The sequence below is a fragment of the Barbus barbus genome (assembly GCF_936440315.1).
Source record: "Barbus barbus genome assembly, chromosome: 18".
Taxonomy (NCBI): Eukaryota; Metazoa; Chordata; class Actinopteri; order Cypriniformes; family Cyprinidae; genus Barbus; species Barbus barbus.
The window spans coordinates 9,764,398-9,783,798 of record NC_136746.1 but is presented as its reverse complement, the minus strand read 5'-3'; the positions used below and the strand labels follow the sequence as shown (position 1 = coordinate 9,783,798).

Sequence of the window (19,401 nt, the reverse complement as noted above, 5' to 3'; positions counted from 1 at the left end):
CACTTCTTTCTGGGACTTTTCCAAACTCCCTTAAAACTGCAGTTGTTAAGCCCCTTCTGAAAAAGCGCAATCTTGATAACACCATGTTGAGCAACTATAGACCCATATCAAATCTTCCTTTCATAGGTAAGATTGTTGAAAAGGTAGTTTTTAATCAGCTGAACAACTACTTTAACTCAAATGGATACCTGGACAATTTTCAATCTGGTTTCCGAGCACATCACAGCACAGAGACAGCACTCATTAAGATAATAAATGATATTGGTGTCAGTTCTGATTCTGGCAAAATATCAGTGCTGGTACTACTAGATCTTAGTGCTGTGTTTGACACTGTCGATCATAACATACTTTTAGAGAGATTGGAAAACTGGGTCAGGCTTTCTGGGATGGCACTCAAATGGTTCAGGTCATACTTAGAAGGGGGAGGTTATTATGTGAGTATAGGAGAGCATAAGTCTAAGTGGACGGCCATGACATGTGGAGTCCCACAAGGCTGTGGTTGTTCTTAGATGTTTTGTTTCCAGTCAAGACTTGGAGAAACTTGTTCATGCCTTTATCACCAGCAGGGTGGATTACTGTAATGGTCTCCTCACCGGCCTTCCCAAGAAGACCATTAGACAACTGCAGCTCATCCAGAACGCTGCTGCCAGGATTCTGACTAGAACCAGAAAATCTGAGCATGTCACACCAGTCCTCAGGTCCTTACACTGGTTTCCAGTTACATTTAGGATTGATTTTAAAGTACTTTTACTTGTTTATAAGTCACTCAATGGCCCAGGACCTAAATATATTGCTGATATGCTCACTGAATATAAACCGAACAGACCACTCAGATCATTAGGATCGAGTCAGTTAGAAATACCAAGGGTTCACACAAAACAAGGGGAGTCTGCTTTTAGCTATTATGCGGCCCGCAGTTGGAACCAGTTTCCAGAAGAGATCAGATGTGCTAAAACATTAGCCACATTTAAATCAAGACTCAAAACTCATCTGTTTAACTGTGCATTTGAATGAGCACTGTGCTATATGTCCGAACTGACTGCAATGAATTTTAAGTATAATCATTTTCTTTAAATTGATTTTAAATCAATTTCTATATCATTTTAAAATTCCTTGTTTTTATTATTTTTATTTCCATGTTTTTATTGATTTTTAATGTCTATTTCACTTTCTTTTATGTAAAGCACTTTGAATTACCACTGTGTATGAAATGTGCTATATAAATAAACTTGCCTTGCCTATATAAATATTAGAAGAGGTGTTTTTTATATAGCTCTTTCTCTCTATGTATATATTATTATATTATTCAACATAACTATAAATACTTATGTTCATTAATTAAAACCGTATATTACATTTGAATTAAATTTTACATTATTTTAAATGCTTTTATAAAAGTATAAATATCCTATAAAAATATTAACAAATTTGAATTAGTAATAATTAGATTTTTCATTGAGTCATTTAACTACGTGCTCCAGATGTCTAATTCTGATAATTATTTTTGCCTTGGTAAACTCACTTTACATATGAAGTCTCCTATCTTTATTCTGTAGATTGTAATAATGCTGTTTGACCGCGAGTCATGCCTGATCTAGGAATAATTATATGAATGTTATTAATATTTATCAGGGTGTTTTGAGGTCACAGCTGAATTAGCTTCAGAAGTCAGCATGATAGTATCAAACAGGCTACTGAAGAAACACCAACTTAATTCAAGTTGAACGCTTGAGTTATCGCTTTCAGGCAGGATTTATTCAGCATTTCATATGTGTGTTTGGCTCTGTACAGAGTAAACAAAAAGGAAACACAAAGACAGCACCATCATTACCACTTTTTTTGCCTCAATAGTGAGTAGGCCGACAATCATAATGGTTGCAACAAAAGAATTGTATATAATAATAATAATAAAAAACAAACGGAGTGTATTATGCATAAGATGCAGTAAATAAATTTCTCTACTATAAAATGTCCATTTAGATGACTAAACCTAACATTTATGGCACATTTTCCCCAGTATATGTATATTACTTAAAATACATAAATGTGTAAAACATTTTTGGCATTCAGATCTGTGCGCAATACTTAATCCAGAATTTTCATAAATCAACTTGCAAACAAAATCTTGGAGGAAACGCATACATCCGATGGCATACAATAATTCGCTAAACCACTGCTTTGAGTGTAGAAGGCACATAAAGATATAGCTGGCTACTCTCGAGATAAAAATATATTCATAATAAGAGCATGAAATGTAACATGCAGCATATATGCACACGAGTGCCTTTGCACTGAGTACGGTAAAACATGCAAGTATGTAAGTGCAAATGAAAGTAAGGCGTAAGATGTGTAGAAATCGTGGTGTGGCTTCATGTCCTCTGAGGGTCTACAAGCATCTGTATCCTTTAATCGCTTCCACCGCAGAACTGCAGCAGTAGTTTCTTATAATCCCCTGAAGTGTCTCCCTATAAACGCAGATTAGTTTCATTACAATTATTATTACAGTGCTGCAATTTTCATTTGTCAAAAACGTAACGCATAGTTTAAATGGGTTATTACACAGGTACTCACAGATATGGCTGTGTATAGAGATTTCCCATAATTCTTCATGTATTCCTGACGAATGTCCAGCATGTCCACCTCAGAGCGGGTCACCATGATGCGAACCAAAGTGCGATCCTTGGTTCCTGCTCCCTGCGTATTTCAAACAGCATTTTTCTTAGTTTTTAAGGATATTTGGATTTGCAACTTTGATGCATGTGATCTTATACACTACAGCAGTAGTTCTCCAAACTCTTAGGCCAATTACTGCCTTTAATCAAATCAGAATCCAGGTAACTTGTGTTCCCTCAAATTATTTCAGCATTCAACAAATTTTAGAGTGCAGAAGGACTGCGAGTTACATTATTCCATATTAATATAATAATATTACAATAATTACTGTAGTCCAGTTGAAGTATATACTATTTTCTATTTCTGTAAATATTTTAGATCTTTGCGCAAGTGCAAAAATTGATGTTCATTATTAAAATTTCCATGCCTGGCACTTCTTGAATTTCCAAATTAAGAAATCAATATTTTATCAAATAAAATTTACTGGATAAAATATGTGTATGTTTATTAAAAAATATCATATGTTGAAAATATAAGATATATACACATATATAAAACATTTATTACTTATTATAAAATAATGCTTTATTATATATATATATATATATATATATATATATATATATATATATATATATATATATATATATATAAGCATTATTTTATAATAAACAAATAACAGAATTTTATTATTTATATATAACAAATATAATGGAATTTTGTATTTAAAAATATTTTTACACACACGTATTAATTTAAAAGTAAATAATTAAAAACATGTATTCTAATATATAAATATAAAACACAAATTATATATATATATATATATATATATATATATATATATATAAAATAAAGACAATAATATAAAAGTGTATTTTTACTATGATAATTATGACATTCTTCTGGCATACCACCTGGGGGCACTTTGTTTCAGTACAGCTCATTCGCACAGAAAATAAATCTTACCTTCATGGCCTTGTAGAGTCTCTCAGCAAAGTAGGCCGGTGTGTTCTTGATGCATTTCACTGCATACAGAAAAACCTGTTTAGACTCACCATACGCAAATCACCCTGCAGCTAACAAGTCGTGTACAACACAGCAAGCAAGATGAATCTTGAAACTTAAATGGAAAAATATAACAGAATGAAGACAGACTAGGCATTCTTCTGAAAGTGAAAGTCATTTAAAAGAGAAAACCTGACTGTTCATAACAGCAAACCGAAATAACACACTAAACACACCTCGTTATGAACATGTCACCGACTGAAAGGAAGTCATGCACTATGACACAGCAAGCACATATATCGGCTACGTTATGTGTTATGAATGTCGTTGTGTGAAAAATATTACCGCATATTTACCCTATAACAGCTTTACCCTTAAAAGGGCCGGCAGGATGGAGAGCAAGAAATACAATTATGAGTGTTTAATGATTAGATTTTATGAAACGATTATAGATGGCAGATCAGACAGCTCACCAACAGCCAGCATGCCGCTCTCCAGATCTCCAGACATCTCCCTCTCAATACTCTTCTCAATGTCTCTGCCACACATGTGCTGATACTCATGAAACACTGTCAACACAAAAACACTTCATGTCTTATTATAGTCTAGGTCTGCAAACACTGAAATCACAAACAAAAATCTGTTATGAGAGCAAACTAATGAACTTTAAAGTAATCAATATTTTTCATTACAAAGAATGCACAAAACATATTGTGCAGAACACACTTTGGGATATATTAGAATGAGTGACACTGAAGACTGGAGTAATGATGCTGAAAACTGAGCTGTCATCACAGGAATAAATTACAATTTAAAATAATTTAAAACAGAGAGCAGTTCTTTTAAATTGTAATTATATTTCACAATATTTCTGTTTTTATTGTATCTTATTATTTTTTTTAAATCTGTCTTTAATTTTGGATGTTCAATCAAATAAATAGTCACAGTAGATATGTTAATGAGATAAATATATGACCAGTATTGCACATATTATGTAATTAGACAACTGTGTGCTATAGAAAAAAAACAAACAAACAAGAAATGACATAATAAGTAGGTTGATTCAGAGGTGAATTCATGTGTTTCCACTGGAAACCATATCCAGTTATGAGTCATAATTCTCAGCCTCGGCAAGAGTGTGTTGACTGCAATGCCGGACCCAAAACTGAGTTTTCGGCCACCCCATAATGGACAAAGTGGCAGAACTTGAAAGTTTTTGAGCATTTTTACACTTTACGTATTCTTTATGTGGGAGCACTCAAAAATCATTATACTCGATATATAATATATAATACAACATGATTATTTCTCTTTCAGTATATGTCATAGTACAGTATTCTTGACAAACAGGTTTGGAGATTTAGGTATTTCCCCATTCAAGCAGATATGAGCTTTACTAGCATTACTACTACCTAGAAGGAAACAAGCAGCCTGGAGGAGGCGCTGAGTGAACTGACCTTCCTAAAACAGACTGACTTGACTTGATAAAAGAATACTATTATTCCAGCCAAATGGCCGTGATGTACCTGCTCTGAGGTGAGCTTTGCTCCGAGCACACAGGATGGCATTGAACTTAGACTCATCTGTGCCAAGTTTATTTTCCCCTGCTTGATAGAGAGCCTGCAGCAGAACATAAATAGAGCATAATATAGACTCTTCAAAGAATGAGAAACATGTATTTTTAGAAACATTTATTTCAATAATTACCTGAGCATCCTGTTTGGCTAATGATATGTCCACATTCTCCCTCTCATCACGGTTACCCTTTGAGATAATAACAGGAAGAAATACTCATATGACTTTCACATTTCTGTCATTTACAATGTTTTTGACCCTCAAAATATGAAAGTTTCACATCATAACATTTACATCTTCTGTGTACCTGAGCAAGAGAGACCAGAAGTCTGCGGAAATGTCCAGATGTGTCTCCACTGATGGAGTCCTCCAGCGATTTCTTATTTTCTAAAACAGAAACACTGAGCGTTATCCATCACAGCTCACCGCTCTTTACTGTTGAGCTTTAGATTAAAACATGCATGACAAATGCTTGATTGGGAAGTAATCACATCTGTAATTGCAGAGGGAAGGAATTAGGTGATATGACTCTAGAACGCACCGGCTTTGAAGATTTGATTGATTTCTCGGATCTCCGCATTAGAGCGAGAGGACAAGATTTCAATCAAACAGGCCTCATCTGTTCCTGCTCCCTGTGAAATAATCAGCAGATTACATTTGTATTAATGGCACATCAAAAAAATCTAATCAAATATTCTGTTATGTGTGCAACAAAGTAACAGTTCACTCAAAAATGTAAACCTGTTGTAGGTAGGTACTTCATTCTTCACATTTGTGGGGGTTTTTTTTTTTGGTGAACTACTTCTATTCTCAGAAAGCAATGCTACATGTAAAAGTAATGCTATATGCATCATTAAGAATTCAAACACTTCATTATTAATAATTCATATTTATAATTATGATATTTGCTCACCAAGGCTGAAAATACAGCAAAAAATGTTTTGTGATATTGTGAAATATTACAATTTAAAATCGCTGTTTTCAACTCTAATATTTCTTTAAATTGTCATTTATTTTTGTGATGTCAAAGCTGAATTTTCAGCATCACTCCAGTCTTCAGTGTCACATGATCATTCAGAATTAATTCGAATATGCTGATTTGCAGCTCAAGAATTATTTTCATATTATTACCAATGTTGAAAACAGCTGTGATGCTTAATAGTTTTCTGGAAACTGTGATACATTTTTTTCAGGATTCTTTGATGAATAGAATGTTCAAAGGTACAACATTTATTTGATATAAATAAAATTGTAACAATATAAATGTCTTACTGCCACTTTCGATAAATCAATTAATTATTGACAAATTTTGGTATACAAGCATGACTAAGCTATAACTATAAATCCAGTACCTTTATATATTATATATGTTGCATCAGCTATCCATGTGAGGGTGCTAAATTGCACAATGTTTGATTAAATAATTTATCATGCTTCATTTGAATTCATTCTATTAATAAAGTACTTTCACAAACCTTGATGGCCTCTTTGAGCTCAGATGCATCATACTGAGCTGGAGTCTTCAACGTGGCCAGCACCAGTTTCTCAAAGTTCCCTGAAAGCTCAGACTTCAGGTCCTTAATCAAATCCTGTAAGCATTTGGTTACATGAGAATGATTAATGATGCTTTTCTTAACCCATAACAAAATCTGAACTTTGCTGCATTTAGTTCTTTTCTGTATTAAGGCTCTGATGATCTATATGCTAGCATCGACAAAATTATCTTGGCATGTTTATCTTTTAGGCTTCCTCCTTTGAAATAAATCGACCAAAATTACTGATGTCTAATCTTTCACTTAGGGGCATATGAATATTTGTCTAATCAAATGCTCTCTAGAATGAGACAGTTTCCTCCCACTAACACCACCTGCCTCTGACTATATGATAGCATGTAGCCCAGCATGGTTCAAAGCTTTTAAGAAAAGCTATTAGCTGTTAAAATTAAGGGGCAGCTGCTGTATCTGCTGAACAGCAAATATCTAAAACGCTCCAATGCTCTTCTTTACCTTTCCATAGGCAGTCTTGTATGACACCAAGAGTGGAACACGCTGCCTGTTGGAGCGACTTCCGAGTAAATTAATGATGGCTTGTTCATCGGTGCCTGTTGAAACATGTTCATGCATATTAGCAGCCTTTTATGCAGCTGCATATACAGTAAACACAGGAATCATTTTCTTGAAAGCTCTTATTGTATTTCATGTCAGTCTAAAAAAAAGCTCTCAGTATTTAAACATCCTTTACCTGTATCACAAAGGGGTCAAACTTAATAATATTAATAACAGATCAACATCAAAGAACAAAAATAACAGAATGACTTTTAACCCCGAGGGAGAATAAGTGGCAGTGCCTTCTAAGAAATAGAGTAAGTGGAAAATGAACATGAACAGTAACTAACCAAAGCCCTTCATGGCCTTCCTGAGGACTTCCGCATCTTTTAGAGGATCAGCTCCAGGGAAGTCCTGAATGGTGCCTCTGAATCCACGCTACAAATAAAAGAAAGAAAACAAGTTAGGAATCAAATATATGCTCAGGCTTTCTGCAGGTTTTATGAAGGTAAATAGAAGACTTTTTAAAGACCAGGAAAATTTGAGGAATAAACTGAAGGGAACACAATACATCAATATGTTCTCTATAGCTTAACTACAATAAGTAAATGTTATATAGACTAATACGGTTAATAAAAGAACAAGAAAAATCAACTTAATTCAAAGAGTAAACAAGTTTTCATACATCATCGACAGATATTTGGTTTTGTTTTAAGTATAAACTCAACTTCAATTTCTCTGAAAACTCTTCATTTTGCACCTCAAGTAAAGTACCTTGATATTAGTATACTTGTATTGGATAACGACAAAAATACTTAAGAAGATATTCATTCATTGCAGTGCATACAACATTGAATACCAGACTTTCTGCTCCAGCTTAAGACCTTTTAAGGCCTTAATGTGTGGAAAGATGAATTAAGACTTTTTAAAGACCATTTTAACAACCCCGTATACTGCAATAAACTGCACAAAAATACTTGAGAGTTAATTACATTGACAGCTGGAACGGCAGGTGCACCTCCTCCGTAACCTCCTCCGTATGCGGGCATGGACGGGTTGGGTGAGGGTGCCTTGGGATAGCTAGGCATGGACGGAGTGGGTGCTGGGGCGTTTGGATAGCCCGGCATCTGCTGACCCGCGGGTGGCCCACCAGGGTATCCCATTCCCGGACCTTGGGGCATACCTCCTCCTGGCTGAGGGTACATGCCATAGGACTGGTTAGGGGAGGGGGCTGGTGGGGCCCCAGGTTGGGGGCCAGGATAACCACCAGGCATTTGAGGGAACATGGATGGATTTGGGGTAAATCCACTATTGGCGGCGAACTGATTTGCCTGTGATGGAAAAATTTGAGGGGGTGAAAAAAGAAAAAAGCATGACAGTTAGGACAGTAGAGCAGACTTTGCAAAAAATGTAACATATACAGCCATGAAATGACAATACTGAAGGACAAAGAGATGATTAAGGCCAGGACAGGGAGATAAGGAGGACGGTGAACAAGTGTGCATTCATGGAGAGGTTTGTTTAGATAGTGTGGCTTTGCACTAAAACGTTTCTGTTGACTTAAGCTACTCGCATCATATTGCACACGGGTGTCACAGAGACACAGTTCTGTAATATTGAAAGAGTTTCCACATGCACAAATTTTCCCTTGCCGACCGCTAAATCCAGAAGTACTGTGGAGGAGTAATGAAACCAGTCCTTTTAGTCAAGCTAAAGCATCACACTGCAAAAATATTTCCATGAAACGTAGTGGTCAACCAATGTGTGTTTATTTGTACATCATAGAATATGTTGTGTGAAATATTGTCCTTGCTGCAGTAGTTCAATGGATCCACAATTGTTCTCATTTCATTGTACATTGTACATTTGACTACAGAGCAAACTCTAAAGAAGCCTGTGCATCAGTAGATTGAATAGGGTCAAATTTGTTGGCCAAAGCACATTCTGATGACACATAAATTATAAGGGATCAATGTCACGGTCACAAGAACACAGTTTCGTACGAAGCTGATAAAGTAAAGATTTGATGCGGTTTTAGCCAAGGTTGTGCATTTCATGCTGACTGGAATCAAATTACCTGCATCTGTTGAGAATGGAGACCAATGTCATTTCTGATCACGCAATACATCATTTTATTATAGAACTTACCATTGCTGGGAGATTTGATGCGTTGAATCCAGGATTCGGCATATTATCCAGGCCAATAGGAGCACCCCAACCTCCTGCAAATACATGCATTTAATACGAGCAAACATGTAAGCAAAAACCAAAAAGCCCTACACTAATTATCGCCGCACAATATCAGTGCACTTCACAGTTAATAAGAAATCAACACCAACCCTATTTACATCATTAAAAAATGTTCCTGGTCTTATAGCGCATGATTCACTGCTGCATGTTATCCCAAAGAGAAAAATGTAATAACATGGTCTGCCTGTGAAAATGGCTTTTCTTTTCAGTCTCAGATCCTTTTCAATCACCTGGTATATAATCTCCATTCTGCTATATAACATATCTTAACCATTCCGGCCTATTTTTCACAATCCAGACAATTACTGCTGTGCTCTTAGTGACTATCTTGTCTCACATGTCAGATTACAGAAATAAAATGGGCTGTGAGCATCATTTCATGTTGACTTCAAAAACACAGTGTGTATAGGGGAAATCAGGACACATTGTGTATCAAATGACAGGCTAATAATAATCTAGACATCAATTTTTGATCATTGTTCTGTGCAGAATCCCGAGGGGCCTGCATCCTCTTCTATATTAATAAAAAAATTTAAATAAAAACTTATTTTCAGTTCTGAACCTGTTTTGATGTGATAAGACAAAACAGAAACACTCTGTTGAATCCAGAGCAGCAGGTTTTGTTATGGTAATAAGAAGTGGCAGGTAACATTGCACTGACATTGCAAATTAATTATTAAGCTCTTTCTGCAGGGTGTTTCCTCAAATATACATAACTTGTATATTTGGTTAGTTGACATGAAATGGGAAGACTGGGAAGTGGACCTGTTATGTGACAAGCTGAACTCCACATAAAACTATTTTAAACAGCACTAGTTTTTGCAGTCTTGCTTTATCCGGTGTTATGATACCTTTCATAATTATTTGAGCAATTGTCTATATTAAGTATTTTAAATTGTATTTTCCACACCCCAAAGCCATGTAAAATGCCATATGAACTAAAGAAATCATAAATAAATAAACACACACACACTTCAAAAGTCAGTGACATCTTCCTGGAGTCAGTCTCTTATGCTCACCAAGACTTCACTTATTTGACCAAAAATACAGTAAAAACAGTAATATTGTAAAATATTATTAAACGTTATATATATTATTAATAAATGTTATAAGAACAACATTTATTAAAAACTGAAATCTTTATTGATTTATGGACCCTCGCTAAATAAAATATTAATTACTTTATTCATTGCTTTGTCCCCCCACGGACATCTCTGTGGGGGACGGCCGGACTTTAGTTTAGCGTGCATAATAGTCTAACTCAGTGTACAATAGTCTAACTGATTGCTTTTAGATGGAAAAGCTGCCCATAACTCCTGGTCTAGGATCGGTTTTCTTTGTAATAATAGCATAACGAAATAGGTTTGGCAAACAATCCAGTATTTCTTCTGTTTTGAAAGCGTCAAATGATTTTACAACGCATTTCCGCAGAGGGGAGCAAAGTAGCCAATCACAGACATGTTTGTTGATTTCTACAACGCAATGGCCAATCTGAGGTGTTTAGGTTGGAATCCTCACATTCACCGCTTTTTGTCCAGTGCTGAGTTCTATCATGCTCGTAACTTCATTAAAAAATACGTTTCATTGTGTGGTCACATTCATTGGTTAAAACAGAACTTTGTAAGATCGTAATGAATGAGTTACAGTTTTTAATCAATTTAAAGGGAATGCTCTTTGCATGCTGTTTACTATAATACATTCAGAATTTCAATAAAACTTGTTTTTCATGCTTGACAAACGACCACGTACGACACAGCGATAGCCAAGTACACTATATAGATCAAGATAATAATTTCAGAAGCACAGAGTGATGTGATTTTGCAACCGACCCTGGTCCAAAGCAGGATTTAGGTAAGGAAACGGTTATTAATTATTTGTATTGGCTGCCATGCAAAATCATGCACCTGCTTGCTTTTCTGTTTAATATAAGTGTTTTTGTGAACGTATACGCTTTAATAACAAATAATTGTTATTTGTTATTAAGGGGCGGGGGGGGGGGGGGGGGGGGGGGACAAATGCCCCCCGCACGATTCGGCCCCCCCAAGAAATATAAGAGCCCCCCAAGTTGTGTGTCCTGGCGCCAGGCCTGATATAATTTCATCATTAAACTTGTTTCAACATTAAACAATCTATATCTGGGGAAAAAACTGCTGTTGAATGAGCATAGGCCATATTCATATAATTTTAAGTGGAATATCTCTTTTTTGGGATATCTGAGATCTGAACAGGAAAAAAATGAACAGTCAGATTGGATATTATTAGTAGTGATAATAAATTATAGTTTAATTTGATATGCAATGTGTTTGATCATCAAATAATATACTTACGTCTGCTAACGCTTTGAAAGCAAACAGTGCTTCTAGAAAACAATGTGACATTCACTAAGTAGTACATAGTGAATGAGTGAACGAGTCAGCTGTTTTCAATGCACTACACCAATGCACTGTGTGTACAATTACCTCTGGTGTTTATGTTCTCTCATGTGCCTAGGAGTTCAGCACCACCGTAAGATCATGATAAACATGAACAGAAGCTAAATTTCCTCACTGAGAGTTTTTGTATGAGACGATGTCTAAGCATCCTGTTGACGCTTGAATAACTACTAGCGAAACTGATGTAGATAAACCAGATATTTGCTTCCCTGTCAGAACAGATCAGATTTCATTACTAGCATACTGACAGTATGGACAGACAGTGCTAAAGATCAGATCTGAAATTGTGAACAAAGCCTTAGAGTTATGAACAATTTGATGAATAAAATAATGCAGGTAAACAAAACATAGCAAGGTCAAAAGTCCTAGCATGTATACACACCAAACAAAGCATATTTTGGTTTGGCAAAATAGCTAAAGCAGCCAGATTATGGAAAATGTGTGACCAACTAGTCAACAGTTTCCTTCCAACAGAACATTCATTTGTGTTTATTCAGTAATGTAATCCATATGACCTCTGGTGCAAAAACACACAGATCGAAGGCCTCTCTAAAGAAGAGCCTGCAAATGAATATCTGTCAGTGCGAGACAATGCTAGAAACTAGCTAGTGTTTCTACCTCACTATACATTCAGTCATTTACTCACTTTTTTCCGCTGGCTCCACCTAAAAATTCTGGATTACCATGTCAACATCACTATTCATCACTGTTCAGTGAAAGCGCCATGAAACAAAGTTGGTTTGTCCACTGAGTTTATGTATAAAATAAAACCTTCCTAACCATTTCAAATACAAAACTTCATAGACTAGAGTATGATGTAAGGCAGTACAATGGAAATCATCCACCAGATACAGTGGCTCACCTGAAGGCACAGAAGGATACGGCCCTGGCTGGCCAGGATAGGCACCTGGCTGGGGGGGGTAAGCTCCAGGTTGGGGAGGGTAAGCTCCAGGTTGGGGAGGGTATCCACCCGCCTGCGGGGGGTACATCCCAGGCTGAGGGGGGTAACCTCCTGCAGCAGGAGGGTACGCCCCTGGTTGGGGTGGGTATCCACCAGCCTGAGAAGGATAACCGGACTGGGGAGGATAGCCTGGATAGCTCATTGTCGTGCCTGAAATTGAAAAAAATATGGGTTGTAATTAGCAAAACTGTATATAAAGTAAACCTTCATAAGCATGAACTGCACATCAGAAATGTAAAAAAAATATTATACTCAATGTACAATTCTAATAAAGATGTAATGGTGATGTTGAAGTCATGCGAACAAGATGTATAACTTGTTTATAACTTTAGCTTTTACTCCTAGGCTTTATTTATTTGTGAAGATTATCTTGATGAACAAGATATGTAAGAATCATAAACTTGTGTTGGTCACAGAGCTTATTTTCTGCAATAATCCAAAATCCAATTCTGGGTGGGCCTATAAAAACATGTCTTGCCTGTAGTACTCTATTTAGAAGGATACAGTTGATCCATTAGGCCTCTCCATCTTCTGTCTATTTGTTGCTACACCTGCTTTTCTGCTGCTTGAATGACAATGTCAATGAGCCCTCAGAGAGCAGAAACTGCTGTACATCTAAAAGCATCACTAAATTATATTTATAGCTGTAAATCATGCTGTGTTTTACAAAGTAATTAATGCATAAAAAGCAGGTGATAATTATTACAGATTGTATGAATGGTCAGTATACTGGTATTGCTGGGTTGATTTAGTTTTAATGAAGTCATTCATGGGCACATTTTTCAAATAGTTTTGCAAGCATGTTCTATTTTAGAAAAGCATCACCCATTTCCTTTCCATTTAGATCGGTGACAAAAGTCAAAACTGACACGTTGCTGCTGTGTTTAACACCTGACTAGAGATGTTGAGAGTGAGATGTTGTTTTGCTAAATAATGCATAGGTCAACTACTAAAACAAGATAGCTATAGTTTCTTTCACTTTCACTATATATACACATATACATGTATATGTATGTATATATATTAGTGTTGTCAAAAATATCGATATTTCGATAAATATCGATACTGAAATATCTGAACGGTACCAATATTAATTTCCCGAAGTATCGATACACCGATACTAGCCGAGCTGTCACTTTCACTTCTCTCCAAAGGCGCGTGCCGCACTCGTCTCCTTCGCTCTGGTTAGCAAATAGTGAAAAGTGAAGTGAATAGAAAGATGAGTGCTCTGGTTGTTGAAGAACACAGCAGGAGCGCTATCTGTAGGGATCTATGATCTCCACGATGCAGAGAACGCGCACGGAATCCAGTCATAAACACGGAATTTACAGTTTAACGCTGAATGTCACGGAATTTGTCAAAGTTTGGATGAATTAATCAAAAGTAGGTCATTACACTTAAATCAAATCGCGATATGGACTAGTATCTGTAAATATTAAGCTGCAAAAGTCCATGTAAATATGAATCCTGCATGTTCTGCGCGTCTCTGTGTGAAACCTGCGGTTTTGTTTACTAATGTGGCGCTCGCGGTGATTTCAGCGTCTGCCGTCTCAATGAGGACATAAATACATCAACAATATCTCCAGAACTGATCTGAAAGGCACTTTACGAGCATTTTACCATTTAATTTGAGTAAAACTAGCGTCATATCATACACACACAGAACTTTAAAAGTATTCACGACAACCCGTCAAAATAAAGGTTCGGTTTAACTTAGCCGAATTTTAATTAGTACATGTATTAGTAAACGTTAGCTTCAATTAACATTTAACTAAGATTAATAAAAGATTAATAAATAAATCAACAAATGCAGTACCTCAAGACATTTTTTTGTTCATGTAAAATATACCGCATGTTCTCGACTTGTTACATTTATCTTTAAATTAAAAAAATTACCCCCTTAATATTGTGGCAGTTTTTTTCTCCGTGGTATCGAAAATGGTATCGAGTATCGGTATTTCAAGGTATCGTATCGAAGTTAGAAATTCCAGTATCGTGACAACACTAATATATATATATATATAGAGAGAGAGAGAGAGAGAGAGAGAGCGAGCGAGAGCGAGAGAGAGAGAGAGATTTTTCTTTTAAACAAATAAATGCAAAATTTATATATATATAATATGTATGTGTGTGTGTATGTATGTATATAGTCTAATTCTCTCAGTGTTTTTTTCTGACAGGGAACCGACTGCATTCTGACTGTTCAGACTTCTCACCCTTTCCTTTGAAATATATCTAAACAAACTCTGAATGGAAAGTAGTGGCTATGCTCTCAAAATCAAGCATTTAACCAACCATTAACAGCAGTCAGTGTGTCTCACTAAAGAGTTCCCATGTGGTACAAACCATGGAAACATTACATAAAACAAGTTCAAGACAGCTGCAACAGTCATGTTCAACAAGTAAAATTCCCTTTCCCAGGTATAAAAAAAAAAAGTACCCTTCCATGATGTACTTAAAGTGCTCTATTTTTGCGCACTAATTTTGTACTGAATATACTAAAAATGATTCTTTAGTACAGCTTAAGATAAACTTAAGATCAACTAAGTGTACTCAACTGTGCTATTTTGGGACACCATGAATATTAGCTAAAATGCTCTTTTAATATACTATCTCTGTATTTAAAAATGTATTTAGTCACCACTTGTAGTAAACTTGAGTACTTGAGCACTTTAAGTACATTGGAAGTGCACTTTTTTTTTCTTTTTACCTGGGTTCATTTTTTCCCCAGGGAAATAGATTTTTAGTGGTAACACAAACTAATGTAAGACTGACCTACCTTGAGCTCTGAGGGTGCTAAATTATGTTATATACTTTTACAGACGTGTTTTAGACTATGAAATTACAAATCCTTTTAAAAATATATGTATTTTTATATTTTATTGTCATGACTGGATCTTCCAGTGAAACAAAAGACTTCTACGTGGTGACAAATGCCAGACATCTCCAATGATTTGTCTAAACTCTGCCCCTTTTCCTACAAAACCCTCTGATCCCCAATCCCTCCAATCAACAACTGATGAATACAACAGCTGGCGGCCAATGTTGAGCTCTATAGTAGGACGTATCATGCTCTTTTGCCTATGCTAAATAACTGATTATTGAGGCAGTGTAGAAAGGCAATGTATCTGCAGAAGCGTTAGAAAATATAGTGCCTGAGCAGTACATGGAACACAAATTATAGGGTTAACATGATAAACAAACAAACAAAAACCAAAACAGGGCTTTTATAATATCGTTCATTGACCCCTGATGCATTGCCTCGGAGTGATGTCCATACTTTGTGAACATACAAATAAAAAGCTATAGCCTATAATATTTTTTCGCCTGTGTTCATGCTCTATATGTGGTCATGGATACTAATACTTATGTATTTGAAAGTATAATACACTCTGTATGCAGTCTTATCACCTTTACTTAGTGTGGGAGCAGTTTGCCATAGCACCTCACCTGCCATAAAACACATTATAATATGTGTAGAGGGAAGGGGCAATATACAAAGACTTTTAGAGACGAACTCTGTTGATAAAACACCACACCTCAACATATGATGCAATCTAAACAGTCAAACTTTCCAAACTAATAGTTCAGGTGGGCTTATACAATCATGCATTGCTCAGGGCAGAAAAAAAAAGACTTTTGTTTGGCCTAATTTTTAAGAATGTGAATGTCCTACATTACAATGTCAAAACAGCTCTATCCACCTGTCAATTTCTCAACAGGCCTTCACACTTGAAATCATCAAAAAAACAACTGTCCACTCTTTTTGGCTGTAGAAGTTTTACTTTCTATAAAGCAGGGGTCTTAAATAAAACCAAGAGTCCAAAGAGTCCACCAATTATTAATGTGGAAAAATTAAAGTACTATATATACATACACACAGAGCGAGAGAGAAATACTATATTATGCAGGACACTATATTAGTAAACAGAACTGTACAGTAACTTTAAATTTGCATAATATGGGCCTGGTTTCACAGACAGGGCTTAGACTAAATCAGGATTAGGCCATAGTTCAATCAGGACATTTAAGTAATTTTTATAAACGTGCCTTAGAAAAAAACATTACTAGGGTGCATCTTGAGACAAAACAAAGGCACTGATATATTTTAAGATCAATCAGAGGAAGTTTGAAACAGCTCAGACTTACATTTTAGTCTAGGACTAGGCTTAAACCTTGTCTGTGAAACCAGGGGATACTGTTTTAACTTATAATATAATGTAAAGCTATTTACTTAATATAGTAGAACATCCTATACTTCATACTGCATTCATTATATCAACAAATATATCCAAACTTCAATATTATCTCACAAAACATATGATCTGCTCGGGTTTTATCAAGCGCAAATGTATATAAATCAAAATGTTCAGTCACATTAAAACAGGTTGTCTCCCCATAAGACCTTATTATACCACAGATCTGAAGTGTGATGGATCCTTAAACGTGTGAATCGAAGAAGTGAAATGCGTGTTTAATGCACAACATTACGGGTGGATCTCTTCAAATGCTAATGCTAGCTGAGAGAAGGCTTAAAATAACGTGTTCCTGCAGGAGTTACAGAGCAGAAAGCGCATAAACGTCTTTATTATTATTTCAAGAGTTTAAAACGTTAAACAGAAGGCATTTATAGTGTGAAAGAGTATTAGTTACTTACAGTTTAAGCAGCGGCCCGTCACTTCCTAGAGTAAGTTACCTCTCTGCTCGAGAAACGCCTGTAATATTTCATGAAGTGGGTGGGACTCATTCTTTCCATGACTGTGTCACAACAAACAATCTTTAACTAAAACATGTGACTCTTTCGTATACCATGACGCATGATGTTTGGTAATAAAGGAATTACTATTGTAATCATTCCATTAGTCTGTCAAATATGACCTAACCTTGTGTGGAGTATACAGTTTAAAAGAGCAGCTGCGTTGTAACGTTAGCTGCTAGTCACTTTAAGAGCTCGAGTATATCTCCGTTTCCTATAGGCTGTGTGTTTTTCTCTTGCTGTTGTTTTTAAATATTTATTAATACTCTGTGACAATCTAGCACAAGTCACAAAAGACTAGGTGGGTCTAAATATGGAAGTTTGCCCAAGAGAAACACGCCCTAAAGTCAGTCACGCCCATCTGTGCGTGCGTCTGACGTCCATCTGTTTACGTAAGCGAGTTTGTAAGTGATACATTTAATGTTGAATTTAGCAGCTCTTCTACCGAGACTTACTAGATCTATATTATTAATTGTTATATTGAATATGAATTATTATTATATTAAATAAGTCTCCCCCTGTCTGAAATCTTTAGGAATTATTTGATATAATATATAAGAGCTCTGTCGAAAAATTATTTATAATTTAATTTATAAGGTGGTTTTGTGTTTACAAGGTAGTATAAGTATACTGTATTATACATACTTCTCAATCTATTTTTGATTTTGTGTCTAAGCACTTGTAATATATTGATTGTAATCTTAATGCCATCTCAATATTTTGGGTTTTGTTAATTAAAAAAGGTCAATTTTATAGATAGCCAATGCCTCTAGTGTAAGGTGTTTTTTGTTTGTATTTTTAAGTATAGTTTTATCTACAGCCATAATACACAATACATAATACAGCCATATCACCCAAGACTGGTTGCCCACTGGAGCTATGCAGGATTGAGCCTGGTGAGTACATGGATGGGAGACCTCTAGGTTGCTGTTGGTGGGTCCTAATGCCCCAGTGATGGGGACACTATACTGTAATAAGCACCGTCTTTTGGATGAGACGTTAAACTAAGGTCCTGAGTCTCTGTGGTCGTTAAAAATCCCATGGCACTTCTCGTAAAGAGTAGGGGTGTAACTCCTAATTTATCACAATAGCTGATCAATTCACTTTTCAAGCCTGTGATTAACTTAGCCTAAACATACTTTCATGATGTTATACTTCCTACATGTATCCTATGGTGTTTGATTAATTAGTTCAAATAATTATCAATATTTGACAGACCACATCCTTTTCAGGCCTATTCTAAATATGCAATCATTGTTACATCCCCTGCAAGATGATTGTATGATAATTATATTGAGGAAATGTTCTGTAGAAGAAAATGTGTACTTCCTCAAGTAATCACAGCAGTGATGCAAGTCTAACATGATCTGGGGCCGTATTCACAAAACAACTTAAGGCTAAAAGTAGCTCATAACTCACCGATTTAAGAGAAAATCTTAAAAATAATGGGCGTGTCAATCCTAAATTCAGGACTTCTAAATTTTTGCTCTAAGAGTATTTCACAAAGCGTTTTAGGGCTAAAACTAGCTCCTAAATCTGTGAAAGGTTAGGAGTAGTAAAGAGGACTCATAAGTCACTAAAGACCAAGCCACAAACTTTTCCTGAAATGGCTGTTTCCGGCAATCTGCCTCGGAACATAAACATTTTAGAAACATTTGATGATAATGTGGTTTTGAAAAGGTATCACCTTTGGTTTTGGAGGTTATCCCAACTCCAAATTTTCCATGTATTTGGATGTATTATCAACAATCATTATTTTAC

General features: G+C 35.7%; 1 protein-coding gene across 2 annotated transcripts; it reads right to left on the bottom strand.

The window, feature by feature from the left end:
* Positions 1–1,716: 1,716 nt before the first annotated feature.
* On the bottom strand, positions 1,717–18,005 carry LOC306884691 (annexin A5-like). 2 transcript variants are annotated; one of them, XM_079440801.1, is made up of 16 exons: positions 17,768–17,949; positions 17,542–17,642; positions 12,786–13,034; positions 9,390–9,463; positions 8,234–8,572; positions 7,592–7,679; positions 7,203–7,297; positions 6,672–6,785; positions 5,738–5,828; positions 5,504–5,583; positions 5,329–5,385; positions 5,148–5,241; positions 4,095–4,190; positions 3,583–3,641; positions 2,572–2,694; positions 1,717–2,465 (listed from the first exon to the last, which is right to left on the bottom strand). In XM_079440801.1, exons 3-16 carry the CDS (start codon positions 13,024–13,026, stop codon positions 2,406–2,408), a joined length of 1,611 nt encoding a protein of 536 aa, XP_079296927.1. In that variant the 5' UTR covers positions 13,027–13,034; positions 17,542–17,642; positions 17,768–17,949; the 3' UTR covers positions 1,717–2,405. The 2 variants fall into 2 exon arrangements, with proteins under 2 accessions (XP_079296927.1, XP_079296926.1); XM_079440800.1 differs by having other exon boundaries at positions 17,542–18,005.
* Between the last annotated feature and the right edge of the window lie 1,396 nt (positions 18,006–19,401).